The sequence below is a fragment of the Balaenoptera musculus genome, chromosome 6, assembly GCF_009873245.2.
Source record: "Balaenoptera musculus isolate JJ_BM4_2016_0621 chromosome 6, mBalMus1.pri.v3, whole genome shotgun sequence".
Taxonomy (NCBI): Eukaryota; Metazoa; Chordata; class Mammalia; order Artiodactyla; family Balaenopteridae; genus Balaenoptera; species Balaenoptera musculus.
In genome coordinates, this window is record NC_045790.1 from 46,589,667 (window position 1) to 46,611,601 (window position 21,935).

At 37.6% G+C, this 21,935-nt stretch overlaps 1 protein-coding gene across 4 annotated transcripts in view; it reads left to right on the forward strand.

Moving 5' to 3' along the window:
• Nucleotides 1–249: 249 nt before the first annotated feature.
• Nucleotides 250–21,935, forward strand: part of MLLT3 (MLLT3 super elongation complex subunit) — a 251,615-nt gene continuing 229,929 nt past the window's right edge. For 2 of the 4 annotated variants that reach the window (XM_036856558.1, XM_036856560.1), the window contains exons 1-2: nucleotides 889–954; nucleotides 1,880–2,060. In XM_036856558.1, the coding sequence (XP_036712453.1) occupies nucleotides 952–954; nucleotides 1,880–2,060 (184 nt within the window). In that variant the 5' untranslated portion in view covers nucleotides 889–951. Of the gene's footprint in view, nucleotides 501–888; nucleotides 955–1,879; nucleotides 2,061–21,935 lie in introns of those variants that run through there. The other 2 variants (XM_036856559.1, XM_036856557.1) reach the window with 2 other exon arrangements.

Genomic DNA, 21,935 nt, shown 5'->3' on the forward strand with positions numbered 1-21,935 from the left:
CTTCCCCGCCCTTCTCCCTACTTCCCCCCACCCCCCAGCAGGAACCTGTTACTTTAAGCGAGGCGTTCCAGTGTGGCGGTGCGGGCTGCCGGGGTTTCGGGTGGGTGGCCGGTGATTGGCTCTTTCGAGCTCCCCCTGGCTCGCTCGCTCGGCCTCCCCGCCCGCTCCGCCCCGCCCGCGCGCCCTCCCTCCGCCCCGTGAGGCTCGGAGCCCCGGTGTCAGGCGCCACGGCGCATGCTCCGGAATCTCATCCTCTGGCCCTGGAGCTGCTGCTGCTGCTGCTGCTTTTGCTTTTGGGGCTGAGTTTAATAAGCGAGCGAGCGAGCGAGCAAGCGAACGCGGGGGGAAAAAGGCAGAGAATGTCCGCCATCTACCCTCCGCTCCTGGGCGCGCTCTCATTCATAGCAGCCTCTTCATGAATTACAGCTGAGGGGGGCGGGGGAGGGGGGTACCACACAACACCCCAGCAAACCTCCGGGCCCCCAGGCATGGCTAGCTCGGTAAGTACATGCAAAAATAATAATAAAAGACCCCCACCCCCCGCCTTTCCTCCCTCGCCCTGCGCCGCCGCCGCCGCAGCCCAGACAGCGCCAGCGCTCCGCGGTTCCAATTAGAGAAAGGTTGGTACGGCTTGCAGGGAGCTGCTGCCTCTCCCTCAGCCTCCGCTCCCCTCCCTCCCTCCCCCCCCGGCGCGCGCACACACACACACACACACACACATACACACTCACACACTAACACACACTCGCCCCTCCACCCCCCGCGCCTCCCTCCTCGCCTCTCTTTGCAATCGCAAGAAGCGCACTCTCGCTCACACGCGCGCACTCACACACACACTCACACACGGTGGAAGGAGGCGAATAATAACTCAGCCATATTTCAGCTGCCGCCGCCGCCGGGAGCCGCGGGCACAGTCCGGGGACGCGGCGAGCAGCCTCGCCGGCCGCTACGATGGTGCGTTCTCCGCGGCGCGCGAGTGTGAGCCGGAGTGTGCGGGCTGACAGCGGCGGGGCCGCACGCAACTTTGCCCCCGCGCCGGGTTGTGCGCAGTCGGGGCTCGGCGGCTGTCCGCCCGCCGCCCTGCCTTTCTGAATTTCATTTTTGGGGGGAGGTGGGAGGTACTTTGGGGCCACTTTGGCTCTTGGAAGTGTGTTGCGGGGGCTCTCTTAGGCTGGCCTCGCCGATCGCGTGGGGCTTTTCGCTGGGGGGGGGTGCGGGGTACCTTAAGTTATGGACGCCTCGGCGTGTTTTCCTGCGGGCGTGTGTGTGTGCGTGTGTGTGTGTGTGACGACGTCTCACTTTTGTTGTGCACGAACCCCGTGGTAAGAGCACGGGAGTTTGTGCCCATCGGCGGAGGCTGCCTGTAGTTTCCATTCCGCCTGGCACAGCGCTCCACACGCACGCACACACACACGTACACAAAGACTTCCTCGGCGTGTGCCTGTCGCCGCGGCACTTTCGGGGTGGGGGCTCGCCAGAACCCCCCTCGGGGGTCCCAGTTACTTCCCCTCCCACGCCGGGCAGCCGCCCGGGCATCGCCTCCTAATTGTCTCTAATTTGTTTCCGATGCATTCGTTGTCGTGCTTGTAGTGGATGAGCGTGCTCGCCCCTCTTTACCCCCCAACAACCGGACCCCCCTTCCCGATCGGGGGTAACATTCCGTTACAATCCCGGCGGGTGTGGATGCGGGCCCGGGGGCGTGTATTTGGGGGTGTGGGGTGTGCGCGCCCACGCGCGTGAAACGTGGATGCAGAGGGCACCGCCGTTTCCTTTTATGTGCGTTTCAAGAAGGAGGAAAAAAAATGTCAGGCGCAATGTTCAGTGTCGAACGGTCGCCTTCCTGTTGTTCACGGCTGTCTCTCCTCCCCCCTGCCCGCAGTGTGCCGTGCAGGTGAAGCTGGAGCTGGGGCACCGCGCCCAGGTGAGGAAAAAACCCACCGTGGAAGGCTTCACCCACGACTGGATGGTGTTCGTGCGCGGCCCGGAGCACAGTAACATACAGCACTTTGTGGAGAAAGTCGTCTTCCACTTGCACGAAAGCTTTCCTAGGCCAAAAAGAGGTAGGGCTCGAATACAAAAGGAGCTTGATAAAAAATGTCTTTGCTGGAGGAGGAAACAATCGCTTGGCCCGGGCGGTCCCCCTGCCCCTCTCCCCGCCCCCCGCGTCGCGCTCGCTGGCGTAGCTCGGGACCGGGGTGCGCGGCGCCGCGCTGGCCAGGTCCCCGCTCCCGCCCGCGCGCGCGCCACTTCGGCTCCGTGAAAGTCACCGCAGAGAAAGGACTGTCAGGTGTCGAGTGTTTATTCATCCCAAGCCAGCCCTCACCGGTCCTCTGGGGTTAGCCGCGGGTTCTGCGGGGAAGGTGCAATTAGTTGTTGGGTTTGGAGGCGTGGGGAGCGGGGCTGGAGGGAATAAACAGCTTGCGCCGTTTTTTTTTTTAAACCTGGAGAAATTGAGATTTACCTGTGTTGTTAGCAGAGGATGCATGGGATGTACTTATTGTTCCGTCTTGAGAAGTCGCCTGTCTTTAGGGTCTTTTTTGCCTTCCTCCCTGTGTATGAGGCTTTAGGTACCAGTTGTCATAGACTTTTCTTTTTGTGGGCTAGCCACCCCGACCTCCCACCGTCAGGATTTATGTTCGGTTTGGGGGGGGGGCACTTACTGGTCCCTAGCTCCCCGATGGCACTTGGTTGCTCATTCGATTTTGAGCAGCGTTCAGAAGTGTCTGCCCCATGTGATCTGCAGGGAAGAGAGTCTCTGCAAAGGTCGAAGCTAAGTTTCAGAGCAACGGTGTTGTCTTGCCTTTTGCTTCATTCCTTCCTCACCTTGGTTTTTAGCCTTGGTGTTTGGTTTGCATAATTCTGCTCAGCCTCTGCGGTCCCAAACATTTTCCATAAAGGACAGTTTTTAAAAAAGAGGAACAGAGTGTTATTTTGCAAGAAATTTAAAGAGGGTTTGAGAAATCCCCATTTCTGTTCCTTTCAGCCTCTGGAAAGCTACTGTCTGGTTGTTTTAGTTGGATTAGTGGAGGTAACAGTACAAATACAATAAGGTGCTTTGTTTGTGAGCAGGTTTATTTATCTAAGTCGACACAATGGTTAGTAGTTATCTTCCATTTGATCCGTAATCTTTATTGGCATCTAGAACTCCTGCAGTTTCTTAGCTTAACATCATAATAAATCCATTCTGCTTAGAGCTACGTGGAAATTATTGAACATTCAGGGGCTTGAATAAAGAAAGGAGAAATGCTCTGTGCCTTAGAGGTGGCAGAGGTTTATGTTAATGCTTATTTTTGTTTCCAGAGCTCTTGTAATGGGACTTAGGATTGTATGTTTTGCCTATAGTGGTTTGTTTTATAGCTGCTCTTGAAAACTCAAACAGTTGAATTTGGTGTGCTTTGCTGGATGGTTAATAAATGAATCCAGCGTCTAAGAGAGGGGTAGGGATATGCATGGTCTATCGGAAATAACATTTAGATTTTGTTAGCATTTTATATCAGAATATAGCCAGAGATATTATACTTAAATTTTCCTCCAAACTGTAATGAAGATGAGTATTGTCAAGCTTCTGTCATTATGTGAGGTTGGGTCTGATGCTTTTTGCGATCTCGCTTTCCCTTTTCCATGTGTCCATAGAGCCACAGCAGAGGAGTTTAAACAAAAGAAACCACCTTCTAAGATCCTTTGTACACACTGTTAAAACTACTTGCTGTTATACATTTCAAGATGAAATACCCTTAACAACAACAACAACAACAAAAGCAATATTTATTATATTAGGATAACTAAGCCAGCTGGCCAAAGATGTAGCTCTTAAGATAACTTTGTTTAGGCACCTTAACAATCAACAAATTGGCATTATGAAATTAAAGATGATCAACCTCTCCATATTTCACCACTGTTTCTCTGCTTCAGTGGGTGTGTGTGGTTTCCTTTTATTTCCCATACTTAATGATTTTCTGTCCAGCCTGAGGGTATGTGAGAGTGGTGTCTGTACAGCCCACACCTGGGAGTTTTGTTGCTAGGTGTGGTAAGTGGCTTGATAACACTGATGTCTTCTCAGATGCCTCTAGTGAGAGATGTCTGCTTGTTGGTTGGGCTCTTCAATTTTTATTCTCAACTGTGGAGTTTCTTTATGTAGTCTATAAGCCATTGTTTCAAAATGTTTATTTTTGGATTTTTATTTGTATGTGTGCTTCCCATGATGTGACAAGTCCTGGGAAAAATGCCAGCTTACATAGCCCAGGAGAGACCTTGTCATACTGTAATTACACATGATTCAGATTGCAAGAGAAGGTTTCTCTGTTCATTGGGAATAGTTAGTTGTAAATTAAGGTAACACCAAACATGCCACTTAATCCTGGGACTTATTTTTTGTCTTATAAGGTCTTTCAAAATGATAATAATAAATACAGAATAAGAATGCCAGGCATTTCTGAGTCTACTTCCATACTTTTTTAAGGTGTTATATTTTTGATATCATGGACTATAAATAGGAGGATTGCAAATGGGAGAAACTGCAAAAATGGTTTTGTGAAAAATCTGAGTTACAAGAAATGCACATACTGTAAACTGTAAATGGCTATTAATAATGACAATTTAAATCACTTTCAATATATATGGTAGTTGATAAACAGAAGTGGGCTTAGATCTGAGGATGAACTGCTCAAGCCACAAAAATGGATGAGTTCTTAGTTTCATAAATCTTTGGTTTGGAAAAGCGAATTGATTTTCAGGTTGATTTCCTTTATTTCACAGTAATATTATGAGAACTTGTAGAGGAGGAAATTACAGTAAGTTCAACTTGTTGCCCAGTGAGAATTACGTATACAGTTTCAGAATTGAGCTAATTGGACTTGAATTAATAAGGTTTTACTCTGTCCTAAAGACAGTTTCAATTTAAAACTACTAGCGCAAAGTCCTAAAAGAAGATTTTGATGAAATAGTGAAGCCTGGAATAGCCATTAGCCATTACAGAATCGGTAGGTCAAACTATAATGCATTTTAAAACTATCTACTTGCAAAAAAAGACTATATTTTATTTATTAGTATCAAAGATTTATAATAGTCTGATATGACTGAAATGAATAGTCATATTCAAAACATTTCATTTAAAATATTAATGTTTTCATTTTCAGCATGATGTGAATTTGAGTGAACTTTCTTTCCAATTACTGCCATCCATACTATTGCAGTCTGTTCCATTGACATTTATGATATGAAATCTGTTGCTTATTATTTTCTGTAAGCTAATTTGGCCACTGGTATGATTTGATAGCTTTTTATTTGTAGCCTTAGTCCTTTGAGTGGGCAGATAAAGCATGATAAATTTACACTTATAACTTTCCTTTGATTTAAGTGTTTGAGCCAGCTTTACTGTGTAGTTCTGATTTGTGTTAAATAGTTTTCCGAAATAATTTGAATAACTTTTTATCAGGGTATCTAAAATTTGAGGGGTTACTAGTTGAAAATACGATGTGCACCTGAAGTTATTTTCTCTCCTGAGGTATTTAAAAGGTTTATGGAAAAAACAAAGATGGGTACTGACACATTCAGTGAGTGTTAATGAGATTTGTGTAGAGTTCTGTATGGAATTAAGATGACCAGTGAGAACAGTTTTACAACTTGACATTTTGAAGCAACATAAAGTATAATTCACCAATTAAAAAGCTGAATTGCTGGAGGAAATCTCATGTGCGGTTAGTGAGAATGTAAATTGGGCACGGACATTTTGGAGGGCATTTGGCAAAATCTATTAAGATTTTAAATGTTTATACACATCGACCCAGCAATTTTACTTCTAGGTATTTTCTAACAGATACGGTGTCACAAATCCACAAAGTTACAGCATATTTTTTGTGACTCTATTTTGATAGCAAACGTTTGGAAGCAAGCCATAGAAGGGACCTCAATTGGGTACAATTAGATCATGGTAATCTATTTAAAAAGAGGGTAAATCTATTTGTAGATAAAGAAAGATCTTCAAGAGATGGTAGGTAAAATAAGGCAAGTAGCTAAATCACTGTGATCCCATTTTAAAAATGTGTTTATACAAATAAAAAGTATATGTGTGTATGTGTGTAAATAAATAAATTCTGCATGAATGGGCACCAAACTCTTACTAATAGTTTTTTCTTAAGTGGGTGCTATGGTATTGGTGGTGATGAGGTTTTTTTTTTGTAGTGTTTGATTTTTTAAAATAAATGTTAATTCTTTACATTTAAAGCATTCCAATGAGCACTTATTACTTTTTAAGATGAAAAAACAAGAGTAAAGGCCCAATATACACTACTGCCTTTCAGAGAGGGATTACCATGTAGCTCTCTAAAAGTGACCTTGAACTATCTTGGGTAGATATCGTTGCACAGTGATAATTAGGGTTAGGAATTTCTATGTAAATTGTATCTATTAATATTGACTATATTCAAAATTAACCAGAAATAGTTTGAACAAATTACTTATTAATTTGTTTAAAGATAACAACCATCAACCTATTAGGTTAGCACATAAATACTATTTTAATGAAAAATTATTTTCTAAAACAAAAAGAAGAGTGAGAAGAGTGGCATCATTTATTTTTGTGTGTGTGCAAATCTCTTTAACATTTTGCTTAATAGAAGACAACTGGGTCTGCTTGTGTCTTTTCTATTCAGTCTGTTGTGTTATCACACATCATGTAGCCTCTGGAAAACTCCACTGTACACTCAGGAGAGAATGAGAGTAAAAATGGCAAATAATGTCTTAGAGTTGTTATGAAAATAGCTTTAATTTTCCAGTTCCTGGAAAAGATTTTGGGCATCCTGGGGTCCCCAGACTTGTACTCGGAGAACCTCTAATATAAAATATTCAACTTACAACCTGGCACAGATAAACTGCCCTGTTACGTGGAAGCTAATTTTCTTTGTAACCGTTATTATTGTTGCTAATAAAAATACCCATTTCCTGGAAAGAGAAAAGATAAATCTTCCAAGGTATTTGCATGGTTAAATTCCAGTGTAACAGTTAGCTAGTGATTTTTTTCCTAAAAGGAAAATCCAAACTTGGTTTTACTGGCCATATTTTACAGTTAACATTACTGTCCATTTTATGGTGCAGAAGCCTTTTACATCTATTATTTTAGGTAACCCTCTGTAGAAGTACTTTTGGGAGGTAGATAGGGCAGGGGGATCCGTTGATTTCATAATTTTTCTTTAAAGATTTTTTGTTCCTTCTCTTTGTTCTTTGAAGTTTCCTTCTAATGGTCTTCCATGGACCAACCTTAGCCCTTCAGCTCTTTTCCTGGTCATCTCTTACAGATGATCCCCACTACTTAACACAGCTTTTACAGTTCTAAGATGTGGAGCTTTTTTTGTTTTTTATCTCTTAGTGACTTAAGTCTTCAAAAGAGAACTTGGAAAGTTTAGATATTTGGGAATGGGGGGGAATTGTTAAACACAATTATAGCAATTATGTAATTAAGCAAGGACTCGATATGTTACTGAACTTACTGGACTTTAATCTTTATTGTCCAGACTTCAGGATACTTTTGATCTCTAAAACAATGTTTCACACTGTCCTAATGGAAATAATATAGAATTCTGTGGGTTTTTTCCCCTTGGTTTTTATACTTTCTTTTTGTTTTTATGTTTTCACTACTCAGTGAAGCAGCTAACGTGTAGAAGGAGAGGTTCTCTTGTCTCAGTGATACAAATTAATATTCTTTTAAAACATTTTATTTTGTGTGTGTGTGGCCAGAGTGTCTTTACTTCTTTTTTTTCCTCATAATGTATATTTTAATGCTTTAATCTTCTATTCTCTTGTATTTTGTGGTTCTCCTTATTCTTGTTTGTAGTGCTATATTCACTTTTGGGAATATAATTCGTCTGAAAAGAGTTTTTGCATAAATAATTTCCCACTGATGGTATTACAGGTAATTGACAAGTTTTTGTTATGTTATAGATCATAGAAATTGAGAAATTACATTGCACAATTGTACAATTCAGCTTTTATGAAGAATGCAAACATTAATTTTTTTACATGCAAATGAAAATTGTATTTTCTAATTTATACATATGTGTTCACCGTAGAAAAACCATACCATAGTAATATAAAGAAGGAGTTACCTGAAAATTCTTCATAGATAACCATAATTAATATTTTGGTAGGCATCTTTTTATATTTATGTATACACACAAATATAAATTAACTTTAACATTAATTCATTCAACAAGTGTTTTTTGGAGCTCCTATTATGTGTCTAGAATACTTCTAGGAGTTGGGGATGAAACACAGATGAGCATTCCTACCCTCATGGTATGTGATGGGATATCTTTTTTAAAGCTGAATTTGATGGTATCACATTAAATATAGATTTATTTATTTGAACATTTATATTGTTCTTAGTTTTAATTTGTTATGAATAATGCTATGATGAACATCCTTGATATTCATTTTTATGGTTTTTGCAATAATTTCTTTATGTATATAGATTTTACATTTTGATATTCATTACCAAACTTCCCTTCAAAAAGATTGTACCAGTTTATACTTCCCTAGGAGTTGGGAGACTGCCCATTTCCCCACGTGGTTGCCAATACTGGGGATTAAAAGATTTTTTTTTTTTATCTTTGCCAATCTGCTGCATGAAATGATACCTCATTTTTATTTGCATTTATTTGATTAGTAATGCCACATATCTTTATGTGTTTATATATTTACCATTTGCTGTTTGTGATATGCTTGTTTTGTGCCCTTTTTGTATTTCTCAAAAAAAAAGGGGGGGGGTATAGGAAAATACAAAGGGAAGAATGATAGAACAAACATTCAAATCCCCACTGCCAAGAATGAACAGATGTTTGCATTTTATCATGTTTGATTCCTTGTTGATTTTTAGGGAATCAAGTATTATAGATGTGGCTCAAGTGTTTAAATATTTCCCAACCTTTTCTTCCAACTCTTCAGCCTTTTTCCTATCTATTTATGTACATTTGCACATTTATGTTGCTACAGGTAGTAGTATATTGTGTCTTAAAATCTTCATGAAGAGTATCATACTGGGTGAATCATTTTTTTCAACTGAGATATAATTCATATACCATAAAATTCACCCCTTTAAAGTGTAAAATTCATTGTTTTTTAGTATATTCATAAGATTGTGCAGAAATTACTATTTAATTCTAGAGCATTTCCTTGAGTCAATAATTTTGCATCTTGCTTTTCCCCCCTACTCAATATGTTTTTGAACCTTTTGCCATTTCATCTTTAGAGAGCCAACTCATTCCCTTTAATTTTTTCTGCTTAGTATTTTGTTGTAGGAATATGTTCTATGCTTACTTTTCTGTTCTTCTGTTAAGGACTATATAGGTCATTTTCTGTTCTGTGCAGTGACTGTCTTTGTACTTGTTACCTTGTACAAATGAAAAAGATTTTGGATATAGGCCTAGAATCCCAGTTGTGTGTGTGTTTCCATTTGCATTAGACATTGTCAGATTGCTCCACAAAGTAGTTGTGACAGTTCATACTCTGTCAGGGAATGAGTATCATTTTCTCTACATCTTTGCCAATGTAGGATATTCTAAGATTTGTTATTTTTGATATTAGTTGAAATACGGTGTCTTTTTGTTTTCATTTGCATTTCTCTGCTTCTTCACGGGGTTAAACATTTTCTATATGTTTACTGACCATTTAGATTTCCTCTTTATTGACTTCTTTTTATATCCTTTGTCTTAAAAAAAAAAAAAGATTGGGATGTTTGTTTTTTCTTGTCTGTGGGATGTTAATCCTTTGTTATTTGTGTGGAAAACGTCCCATTTTTGTTTCTGTTTCTTGTAGCCTAATGTATGGTATCTTTTTGTCATACATAAGTTTTTAATTTTGTCAAATTGATCTGTTTTATTTTGTTTTCCTGTCTGGTTTTGGGGTTTTGTTGAAGAATATAATTTGTGGGCATGGTAATGTGCTTAACCAATAGGCTTCATATGTGTAGGATACAGTGAAAGGACCGGGGGAGGTGTAAATAACAGAAAGAGGAGGTCCCTGCCTTCAGTGTGCTTGTGTCTTTCAGAGCTGGAAAGGACACTTGAGATTCTTCATCTTTGTTTACCCTCTCATTTTACTTTTAATCGGAAGCCTAGAAATGTGAAGTGATCTTGCATGTAGACACAATGAGTCAGAAGTATGCTGGTGCAAAGATAACTAGTAATAAATGGTGGTAAATGTTTACTTTTGAAACACTGAGTAATTATTCACTTATATTAGCAGACACATGTTCAGCCATAGCTGCTTTTGTAGACATGATCTAGGACTTAATTAAGTGGTGGTAACCATGGTAGGTACTGTTTAAAAGGAAGAGCTTCTCTAGCTACTTTCAGGCAAAATCAAATTCATTTTATGGATTAATTGAAGGTTTTCCTTTGAGATTAAATCATTAGGAAAAATTGTGACGGAATGGTAGGTATTCCCTGATATGTTGTACCCCCTCCATCATAAGATTGCAGTTCCTTGAAGGATGCAGAACATTGTGTTAAGGAATAATGTTGCATGACCTAATCCTTTGAACTTAAGTGTGTTAAGTTTGTAGTGACTGAGGCCTGAAGAAGGCCTCAATTCCGTTTATCATGGAATTTCTAAAAAGATAAGGCCAGCATCTGGGTGTGATTTAGTTGGTATGTAGTAGTTAACAATTAACTTTTTGGATAAAATCAAGGCACCATCATTTTTTTATGAAAGAAAATTATGGGTTATCTTGAACTTAATTCTGAGGGCCACTTATTTAAAATAATGTTCATAAGTGATTATAAAGATCAGTTGAATTTAATTAGTTATTACCCATGTTAGAAGATTGATATTCTCAGAGCCAAATAAATTTTAATACATTTCATTTTGCCAAACATGAATTTTTTTCTTTGTTCCTTTCCAGCAGAAATCATTAGTTGGTTATTTTCCCATCAATACCAGGCCAAATGTTATGTGCATGTATTGATTTTTAAAAGCAAAATTTACATGAACAATTTCCTAAAATATTAATATAATAACAGTGGCCTAGACAGTAGAGAGATTTACTTTCCTCTTAATGTTTCTGGATATAAATTTAGTCTGCATGATGCCTTTAATTTTTACAGATAGGTTTTATGCTCTCCTTCCCCTTTCCTCTCAGGGTGGTGTTGGGGAAGATTAACGTCACATTATTCCAGGTGTCTATTTATTTTGGTAAGCATTTATAACATTTTGAGTGTTTAAAAACAAGGTTCATTGTAGACTTCATGTCATCCATACCTTTTACCCGAAATACTCCATTCATACGAGTTGCTGCATAATGAAAGCTTTCTTTGTGTTGAAGAAGTATTCTTCTATTTTACAAAATGTTTTTTTTCGTTTGAGTTCTCTCCTTGTTCCTATAATATAAGCAGCTGTTTTGTACTGACTGTTATTGAAAAACAGAGAGTCAGGCTATTGGGATTTGGTTGCTTTTAGTGGGATAGGTTATGCAAAATGTTGACATAGCGCCAGATTGTCTTGTCAGAGATGCTTGTTTTATGACTTTTCCTACCTGTGTCCACAAGTAGCACAGAGCAGTGGGCAGCTACTTTCCTCATCGTACGGAGCACCAGGCACGCATTACATGTTTCAGCCAGTCCAGCGCTCACCTCTCCTTGTGTATGTATCTGTTGTTCCTGCTGTGTTGCATTAGAGTTCCACATCCAAGGAGATGGGACATATATTATCACTGTGGATAGTACTCATACCTTTCATCAATGTAGTCTATAGACATTAGACTTTTTGGGCAAGAATATAACATCAAAGAGGATATCACAAGTCAGAAAGAGTTTGAGAATCTTGATTTAAGCATCCCCTTTTCTAAATGATAAATTATTACTCTGTCTTCTGAAACTTATTTCTTCTGTACCTCTAATAACTGGCTTTGTGTAAACAGAACCACCACTTGAATTCAGCAGGAAACATTGTGTCCGCTGAGAATCACATTTTCTCGAACGGGTTTTAGCTTATTAGTTATAGGCAAAAATGAATTTTTCTCCTCTTCTGTCTTTTCTCCCTTATACTTTCTTACCTACTCCAAGTGCTTGTTTAAAAGCTGGACACAAATTTGAGCAACTTGGCCAGGTCTATCATTTTTTTACTACTTAATCCATGAAATACAACTAGCCTTTTACCTTTAAAAATAGGAGTCAGATGTATTCCAGTAACGGGTAGGAGCAGTATTTAGCAGGGCAGCAGGAAAGGCCCTGGCCTGGGAGGTAAAAGGGATGTGTTTGGACTGAGTAAGCTCTGTGTTTGGGCTTTTCCAGCTCTGAAATATTATTTTTCCTTAGTTTTTAAAAAAGGATAAATTCTGAGTGTGTCATTGATCTAGTGTTTTTATAACGATGAAATAACTACCACTTATTACATATCAACTGTATATTGGTTATCATGTTAGGCAATAGGCCATGTGCTCATGTGTTTAATTGCTCACTTTTCATAAACGTAATTTGGAGAATGATTTTTTGAAAAAAACAATGTTGATATGAATTTCAGTATATTGGAATTTTACCATTTAAATGGTGTGTGAACAGTGGAATGGGTAAAAGACTTGTTGAATATCAGAGAAATAGAAGATAGCATGGGTAATTCACCAAGTAGGTGGTTAAGTTTTGGTTATGAAAAGTTACTTTCTGACTATATTGGTGCCGTTTATATCAACTATCAACTACTTCTTGTAGGTTGGGGCAGTCCAAGAACTCATGAGACTCTGTGTTTATTTGAAACTTCTCCTTCAAATGTGGCTCTTGACCAGGTCATTAGATCACTGGGTTTTTTTCTTGAAAGTTGACTGACTTTTTTTTTTTTTTAATTTCATATAACATAGGCCAGACCTTGAAATTTTGTCACTTGTTTTGCTTTTCTGAAGTATCATGTTTCAGATAACTATTAGTGTTTCTATTATCAATAGAATAATAACTGGGGACTTGGGCTTACATTATCATGTGAACAGGTTAGAAGAAAGTATGTCAAATCTTTGATCACTCAACATACTTGCAGGGTTTTCTGTTTAATAATTCAGGTGCTTAATTGAAGTTGCCTTGAAAAGCAAGTACTCTTTCAGTCTTTACTTGCAGCATGCTGCATAACTTTTAGGTTAAAGAAAAATAATTCTTGTTATCATTACAACTTGTTAAAGGGAATTGTCAAGTGACTGACTAGAGCCAAGGATTTAACTTATACAAAAATACACATATGCAAACATTTTAAAGAGAGCAGCAAATAAATGAGAATATACTTATGTTGTAAAGGCTACACAGTAGTTTGTAGTTAATGCTACTTAATATCTTTCTGTGGAGTCTCTTTTTTTGATTTATCATGATCATTGATTTTAGCAGGATTTAGTCCATTTTCTTTATACCAGAATGTTCAAAGTTGTTCATCTTTACCCACATTTGGAGAATTGTATGACAGATAAAAATACATCAGTGAAAAGATGGGAAGAAAATACTTCGCACAGTGTTACAGAAGTTATCTCTGGGAGGTGGGATGTCAGGAAATTCTTGTCATCAGTAAAATTTGTTGGATTTTTCAAGCTTTCTTGAATGCTACATATTACTTATGTGAAAGTTAAACTAGATACTTAAATGTACATAAGGATGTGTTTATAATAAGCTTTTTAGTTTTTTAAAAATGTAATCTCATTTGGAACATAAACAGGAATGTCTTCCCCAAGGAACATTTTCACATTTTGTTATTTGAAATTTAACCACCATGTCATTCTTAGTGTTTTCTTTTAATATTACTATGAATATATGCATAAACATTTCATAAGTTGATTGTAAGTAACCTTTAAAGAGAAGGATGTAAATCATGTTACCTTTCTTAACAATTAATGTTGTGTTAAGGTGTAAAATTAATCAGATTAACCTGATTTATACGTACATGCCACACAAAAATTTTTCTTTGTAACAGAAAGACAACTGTGTTTAATATTTCAGTACAGCATACATTTTTGGAGTACTTAGGAATGTTTTGAGAAGTTTTGACCTTTCTTACCTGTGGAGTTTTGATAAGTATGACTTTGTTGATTAATACGTTTATCTTGATGTGTAGTGGTAGAAAAATTTCCAGAGCCTACATCTGACTTTAAAAATTGTCTACAAATGAAAGGACTCTGATTATGTTTAGATATATGGCGATAGTGTTAGGAATAAATAGGGTCTATAGTTGGAAATAAAGATCCACTTCTAGCTTGTGAGTCTTTGTATATAATTTGGAAGTTAAACATTAAATTTTGAGAAAAAGTTCAAAAATAACTACCAAAACCAAGGCAAAAATAATGTTTGGGGCAGGGAAATAAGTAGTCCTTTTTGGATGGAGAATTGATGCATAATTGCATAAACACAAATACTATTTAGTATTAAAGTGGTTTCAATACTGTTTTATATATAGGCTACAAAAATAACTGAAAGTTAAAACATGAAATTACATTTTAATTTTCATTTTTTTATATACAATGCAGATAGATTGATATGAATATTCCTTAAACACAATTAAAAGAAATAATTTCTGCAAAATGAGGGAGTTAATTTTAGTTGTCTTAAAAGGTCTCTTTGCAATCTAAAGTTTATCTGATTAAGTCCATTATATTATGATTAATGGGAAAACATCTGTCTTTATTTTAACATTAAGAAATAAGCATTACAAGTGTACTATGCTCAGATGCATAGCAAAACTATATGTGAAATAAAAACAAATCTGTTTTCCCTTTAGCATTAGATGCTTTTACAAAATTCATAAATTATAGTTAGCCAGATTAATTCTGCCTTAGAATATAAAATATAAAAATTGATGTTTGTAATCTGAGCGTTTCTTTATTTGCTACTTGAATAAGGTTGCCACTTTAGTTCTGTTGGGTAGCATTTGAAATAACATTATATTTCATGGGCTTTAATTTAGTTCTGCTGATAAATTTTTACTTAACTATTTCTATTCCTTTTGAGAATGGTAAATGGGATTCATAGTCCCCTGGATTTCTTTCTTCAGGATTAAGGTGTATATGAGAATGAGGAAAATATACTCTTCGGCACCTTGATTACAACTCACCATATTTGCTTGCTGTTGTTCTTATTAAATTAACTTATGTAGATGTCTTAACTGCAGATATAGAAAATAAAGTAATTGTTTTAAAACCTGTTTTAAACGAATACTCAGGGGACCAAGCTGAAGACTTGAGAGTTTGAACAATATGAAGACTTGGTTAGAATATTGCAGATTGTTAGAGCTTCCCAATTTGGCACTAAATTAAATAAATATACTCATAGAATTTTATTATAGGACAGACAAAGCTGTGGTCGACCAAGATAATGTGTAACTGGCTCTTATTTGGAGCATATAGAGTGGGAGCATATTTTGCAGTGAAAGGGGAACTAAAGGACAAGGTGTTCTCTACTTGTAAAGACCTCAGAGTTTTCTTTATGTTATTGTAGAAAGACATTATTTTTGCTTTGGCGTGCTTAAAACTAAAGGGCAAATGATCCAAAAGAATAATCTTGAAATTCAATAGCAAGAAAACTACTTGACATTGTGGGCTGGAGGCCAGCAAACGTGTTGCTTTCTTTGAATGCGTGGGAAATGGGGCAGGCCTGGAATTTAAAGAGACAGGGTGCAGTACCCTAGAAAAGAAAAGCCCTCCTGTATGATTTGCTTACATGGAGGAAAAAAATAGGCTTAAAGTTTTCTCTGAGGGATCTTTATTGGATCAACTATTGAAGGCATTGAAAGACACTGAGTGAATTTTTCCCGACTCCACCTCCCATCTCCCTAGCCATCTTCTCTTGTCTGAAATCGGTGCCGAGTAAAACTGTTTATAGCAGAGGAGAAGCAGCTTTTCAAATAAAAGTACTTTCTAGCCTGTTCAAATGGAGGATAATGTAATTCTCTCTGAGACTGAGCACTTATTACTTTGTTTATGTAGCTGTTTAAAAAGGGGGTGCCTGGCATGAGGAAGGGGGGGGTACCGTAGGAACCTCTGCTTTAGAAATTACTGTTTTTTCTGTGTCTGAGTTTTCCTCCCCATCCACTCATGAATCCCCCTTCTCCCCCTCCCCCCACCTCCCACAATCCCTCAATAAAATAGTATTTAAAAGACTTGAATCACCAGTCCTATGTAGCAGCTTCTTGCTGGAGGCAGTAATGTTGTACTGTTTTCAATGGGTGGTCTGGAATCTCCATGGGAGATTTTTACAGGCAGTGGGGCTCCAAGACCCACTAAGTGTGTTATATTGAACGTAACCCGTTAAGTTCCCGAGCCATCGAAAATATACAGAGATAGTTTTACATTATTGAAGTCCCATCGTTAATTACTTGCAAGCCAATTTATTTGATTTTATTTGAAGAATTTATGGCTTAAATCCCTGAAAGTGACTCATATTAACCCAGTATTTGAGGTTTACTTTTTAAAACAAGTAAGACATTCATATATATGCCAATTCAGGAGTACTCATTTGTGTGTATATTTTATTTTTATTTTATTATTATTATCTTTAAAGGTGGTATCAGTTTTTAAAAACAATTTATTTAATTTATTTTTGGCTGCATTTGGTCTTCGTTGCTGCGCGCGGGCTTTCTCTAGTTGCGACGAGCGGGGGCTACTCTTTGCTGCGGTGCACGGGCTTCTCATTGCAGTGGCTTCTCTTGTCGCGGAGCACGGGCTCTAGGTGCGCGGGCTTCAGTAGTTGTGGCACGTGGGCTCAATAGTTGTGGCTCGCGGGCTCTGGAGCGCAGGTTCAGTAGTTGTGGCGCACGAGCTTAGTTGCTCTGTGGCATGTGGGATCTTTCCGGACCAGGGCTCGAATCCGTGTCCCCTGCATTGTCAGGTGGATTCTTAACCACTGTGCCACCAGGGAAGCCCTGTGTGTATATTTTAGTTCATAGATGTTTTTTGTTTGTTTTAATTCTCCTCCTTTAGGGAACCAACACCTAGTAGTCATTTTCAAATGTTAAATAATTGAAGCCGTATTTCTCCTAATTGAGATAGTGTACAATGATAGGATCTGTTATAATCAGAAAGTATATCAGGTATTTTTATAATCATTATCTCTTAGCTGTGGCATGTAGCATAAATATATATAAGCCTAAAATTTAACTAAAATTGCTTTGGGTCAAATCTTTGTAGAAGCACACAGGATTGGAATTATATCTTAAATACTGGATTAAGATTGCTTTTTAGAAAAAAATTGTTTTTTATGCACACTTAAATAAAACAATACATTTACTTATACACTGTAAATATTGAAATGGGGAATGCTGCAGTCATGCCTGTTCCTACATAATTTAGTTTAAAATTATTTTGGAGTTTCTCGTGTGACCCTGTGGTTATTAACCAGAGTGATAACATAACTTTGTTGGGTCACTGATTTGATTACTTTGTTTCCCTTATTCACATTCTTCACAAAATTAGTTTATGGAAAATGTTGAATTTCTATTTAAAGTAAATATCTGTAAGTCCTGATTAGTTAGAAGTCTGAAATACCTGTTTTCCATAGGCTAAATAGAGAAGAATTTAGGAGTAGGCATCTCGGATATATTGATAATAAATGAATGATGATATATGATGAGAGAGCATTTTTGTTTGTTTTAAACAACGTCAGTAGTTTTAGGTGGAAAATTGTAATCCTTAAGGAATTGAGTTTGTTTCTTTTATAAAAATTAATATAAACTTGTTTTAGGTCATATAAAAATGGTATGAATTCTGCAGTCTTCACTGATAGAATCAAAGCTCTGTGGCTCAACAGTTTATAGCAATGACTAAATGTTTGCCTTTTCTTTTTTAGTTCAGTACTGGTCCTTGAATAGCTAAAAGTTTTCCAGTAGTTTTTACAAGTGGCTTTAAAGAAGTGATAGCCATCTGAAGTTTATCTTGTGTAGCCAGTATTTAAAAGTTATTAAGGTTGTCTACACACAAAAAAGGAACAGCTCTTACGGCTATACATGTGAATAAAAGTTAAAAGTTGGTAAAATTAGCTTGTCAAGTAAACTTGACTGAGGAATAATTTTGTTTTCATTATCCATTCCTCTGGCTGAAAATGAAATAGAAACGATCTGGTTACTAAAGACCAGCGCTGTATTGGATCACTTCCTTGAGCTTTTGCTATGATCGTTAAAGGCAAAGTTAGACAGCTGCTGTAGATTTTGCCTGTGGCCTCACAAAAGAAATTGTTTAACCCTGTTAGTTTCAGACACTATCATTTCTACTTTGCAGATACACTTACTATGTTAGATATAAGTGATATACTTGCTGTGTTAGATATGGATCTCTATGATTATGATTTGAACTTCTGAATTATAGGAAGGTGGTGTGCAGAAAATGAGTAATTTTAGCACTCTACTACAAAAACAGTTTCATGTCTTGGAATGTGACATATCTCAACATTTTTGCTTATATTCAGACAGATTTAAAAACTTCAACTTCTACTTTTCAAAGTTAGACTTTGCATTTGTATCTGAAGACCTCTAGGGAATTCTGAAAATTGTGAAAGTTGACTTTGACTTATACTCCATTATAATTGGATATTTAGATGTCCTTTTTGGGGCTTGAAGTTCAGAGGAACTACTAAGTCATTGACTTTAAAATCTCATTTTGGGTAAGTGTAAAATTAGAACAAGGCCATGTACTCCCGAAATTGATGTCATAATGTTAAAAATCCCAACGATGTTGGGTTCCTTTTGTATAATGCATTTGCATTATTACTATAGGTTTAAAGGGCAGGGAAATACTTTATTGTTCAAGCTGAAGAAGGCAAGATTTTGAAACCTACTGCTATGTGATTAAATCAGTGTGTTTGCCCTGAGGCTTCAGCCATTCAATCTGAATTCATAGTCTAAAATTTTGGATTCCTTCTCTGTTTGAAAAATAATACTTATTGAAAATTTTAGGACTGCCTTTTCCCACTCACATGAAAACTATTGAGGGCAAATTATCAGGGTTAAGATTTTCATGCAATCAAGACTGCAGGTACATTTCAGAATTTTAAAGAGAAAGTTCACAGCCATTTTACATAAAATTTTACTGGGCTTTTCATTAATCTAGAATAACTGGTCTATAAGTACTTTATCAGTGAAAACTGCTCAGCATGTAAAACGAGGAGCAGAAGAGCACAAAGGCTTCCTGCAAATTAAGGGCACAATGAGTACTAACGGACTTTCCAGCCATCTCCAGCTGTGAGATTATTATAGTTTTTGCAAACCCTTTTCTCTCAAAACTAAATCAAGAATGGTAGAGTCCTGATAAAAAGAAGTGTAGAAAAGCCTAACTAATCCTTAGATGAGTTACTTCAAACGTGCCAAAATAGAATAAAATCAGTTAATAGCATGGATTAAAGGTTACTTTTAATGCATTTTTATCACTCACATTGAGAATTTTGTTGTATGTTGATGCATTTGGCCTGGGTTAAAAAAAAATTCAGAGGGAAAAATATAATTAAATGTGAGAGATTACACCATCACGTTGTTATGAGGAAATTTAGTACCAAAGTTAGGTGCCAGATTTGACCTACGAGATAAAAGCTGTGTACTTGAGATCAGAGATGTAAACAGGTGGCTCTAATTTTGAGTGGTAAGTTTTCCGGTTATAGTGAGAAGGCTCATCTACGTACTACTAAGAGTTGATTTATTATGTAGATTTAAAAAAACAACATGGCTCTCTGTCTTTGGAGAAATATGTACAAGTGGTTCCCTGGATAAGAACGTGGAAGGGTGCTGAAATCAGATCTGGATTAATATTTTAAAAGTGCTTGATTCTTACAAGTGGTAAAGAGAAAAAGAAATAAGAGGCAGGTTTTGGGTACAGAGGTAGTCTTTACTATTTATGCAACATATGAAATGATCTCCTTTCATATACACAGGGAGACTATCGTCTATACTTTTAATTCAGAATCACATGTTTGCCAACTGCTTATTCTGTGAAATACTTTTCCCACTTAACTGGCATATTATGATAGAGCTGCTAAAAATATTGGGTTAAGGAAAAACTGATTTGGCATGCTGCCACTGGTAGGAAGAATTTTAAAAAAAGTAATGTCTTCTCTTTTTGGTGCAGATATATAGGTATAGGTATGAGTGTGTGTGTATGTATGTGTGTTTGTATCAATCTTAATACAATTTTATTATATGAACCTGAGTAGTGGGAGATTTTATAATCATGTCACATTTGCCACTCCTCTAAGATGCCCAATTGTAAGTTTCTCTAATGGAACTTAGCATTTATTTCCTTGTAATAGACGTGTGTACTGTTTTTGCTGTGGCTTAATAGGAAATAGGCTGACTGGTACTCCAAGCACATGTGTGTGCTATGTGTATTAGGTATTTGTATCTGCCATCCCACTTATAATTGTAGTGACTTTTCATAAGCCATGTGATAATAAAGTCCTTTTAATTTGTAGTCAAAACATACAATCTCCCATAAAGTTCCTCTACTTGATATTCTGACCAGATTTAACCTTATACAAAGAGCTTCCAGCTTGAATGCATTTTGCAACATTGAATAAATACTGCGCTGTATAGTTATTTATGTGCTCAAGAAGTTGAACTTTTCGTTCCATCCCAGTGTGTTCCCATGGGATATGTTATTCTAGTAAATCAGAAAATTTCTCTGAAAGCAAAGTAATTCTTAATTTTTGGAGGCTTGAAAGTGGGGAAATGCCCTATGCATGAGGGGGAAGAAATTCTAGTTGACTCTCATCGCTAAAAAATAATTCAGAGGACTTGGCCATCTTACATTCCCTTGGGGGGAAGAAACCCCACCACAGTGCTGCCGAATTGTTTTACTTCTATAGTTATGTCTTTGTGTGTTTATAGGAGTGGGAACATTTTATCTTCTGTGTTTCTGTTGAGGTTGTTTTTCTGCAGTGCCCCAAGAAAAGTCCTGGAAGCTAGCTTTGAAGCCCTGTGGACAAGCTTGATTTCAAAGAGCCAGAGGAATTCGGCAGTAATTGTTTTATGGCTGGCCAGAAATCAGACCTATTTGTATAGGTAGCACACAAAATAGCTGTGATTTGACAATTTGGTGCTATTTATACCTACCATAAAAAGAGAAAAGAAAAAGTTAAAGGGGTATTTTGGAAACAGGAACTAAGCTGTAAATGCAAATTGCTTCACCATTTTCTCAAAGGAACAAAAAAGGAAAGGGTTTAGGAAGTTTTTATTGAAGCTACGTTATTGAGGAACTGTCTGCTTTTCGGACATTTAATATTGTACTCACACTGAAACTACACTTCTTTCTGTTGGCAGTTTTTTTTTCCTATTTCCATCTGATTAAAATTATTTTTGTGGAGCAAGAGAAACTCTCTGGAGGAGGGACAGTGAAAATCTCAAAAGTTTTCAACTCTCTCTTAACAGACCTTTAATATTTCATCTTACTATTGTTATTTCGTTTGGGATAAGAACCATTTGTTGTTTCTAGAGTGAATTTTTTTCTTTCCAAATAAAAGTTATATTTTTGTCAAGCAGTCACAGGTTGTTTACTGTGGTAGTGGGTGAGGATTTGCCAGGTACATTTTCCTGGCTTTTAGGAAACATGCAGGAGAACTTTTTAATGACTATTCTTGATCTGTTAGCTTAGAGAAGTCTTTTTGAATACAAAGTGCCTAATTTGTGACTCTCACCTAGAGTATATTCCAAGCTCAAGGTGGGCGGTGTATCATGATTTGTCTGTACTTCAGTGAGCAGCCCAAAGTGAAGTTTGTTTCCAGAATGTCATTCAGACCTTCTGAGGTTGTCAGATGCTTCATTGTTTTGCCTTGAAACCCCCAGTCCTGAGAGCAGTCTGAGTCTGGGGGCAACGGTGCAGAGAAAAAGCAAGCACTTCTGTGATTGACTACACTTTTTTTTTTTTTTTTTTTTTTAAAGAAACCCTAGAAATGCCTTAGGGACTCCTGGGGCTTCGTCACATTTTAAAACCATCTTACCACTGAAGGCAT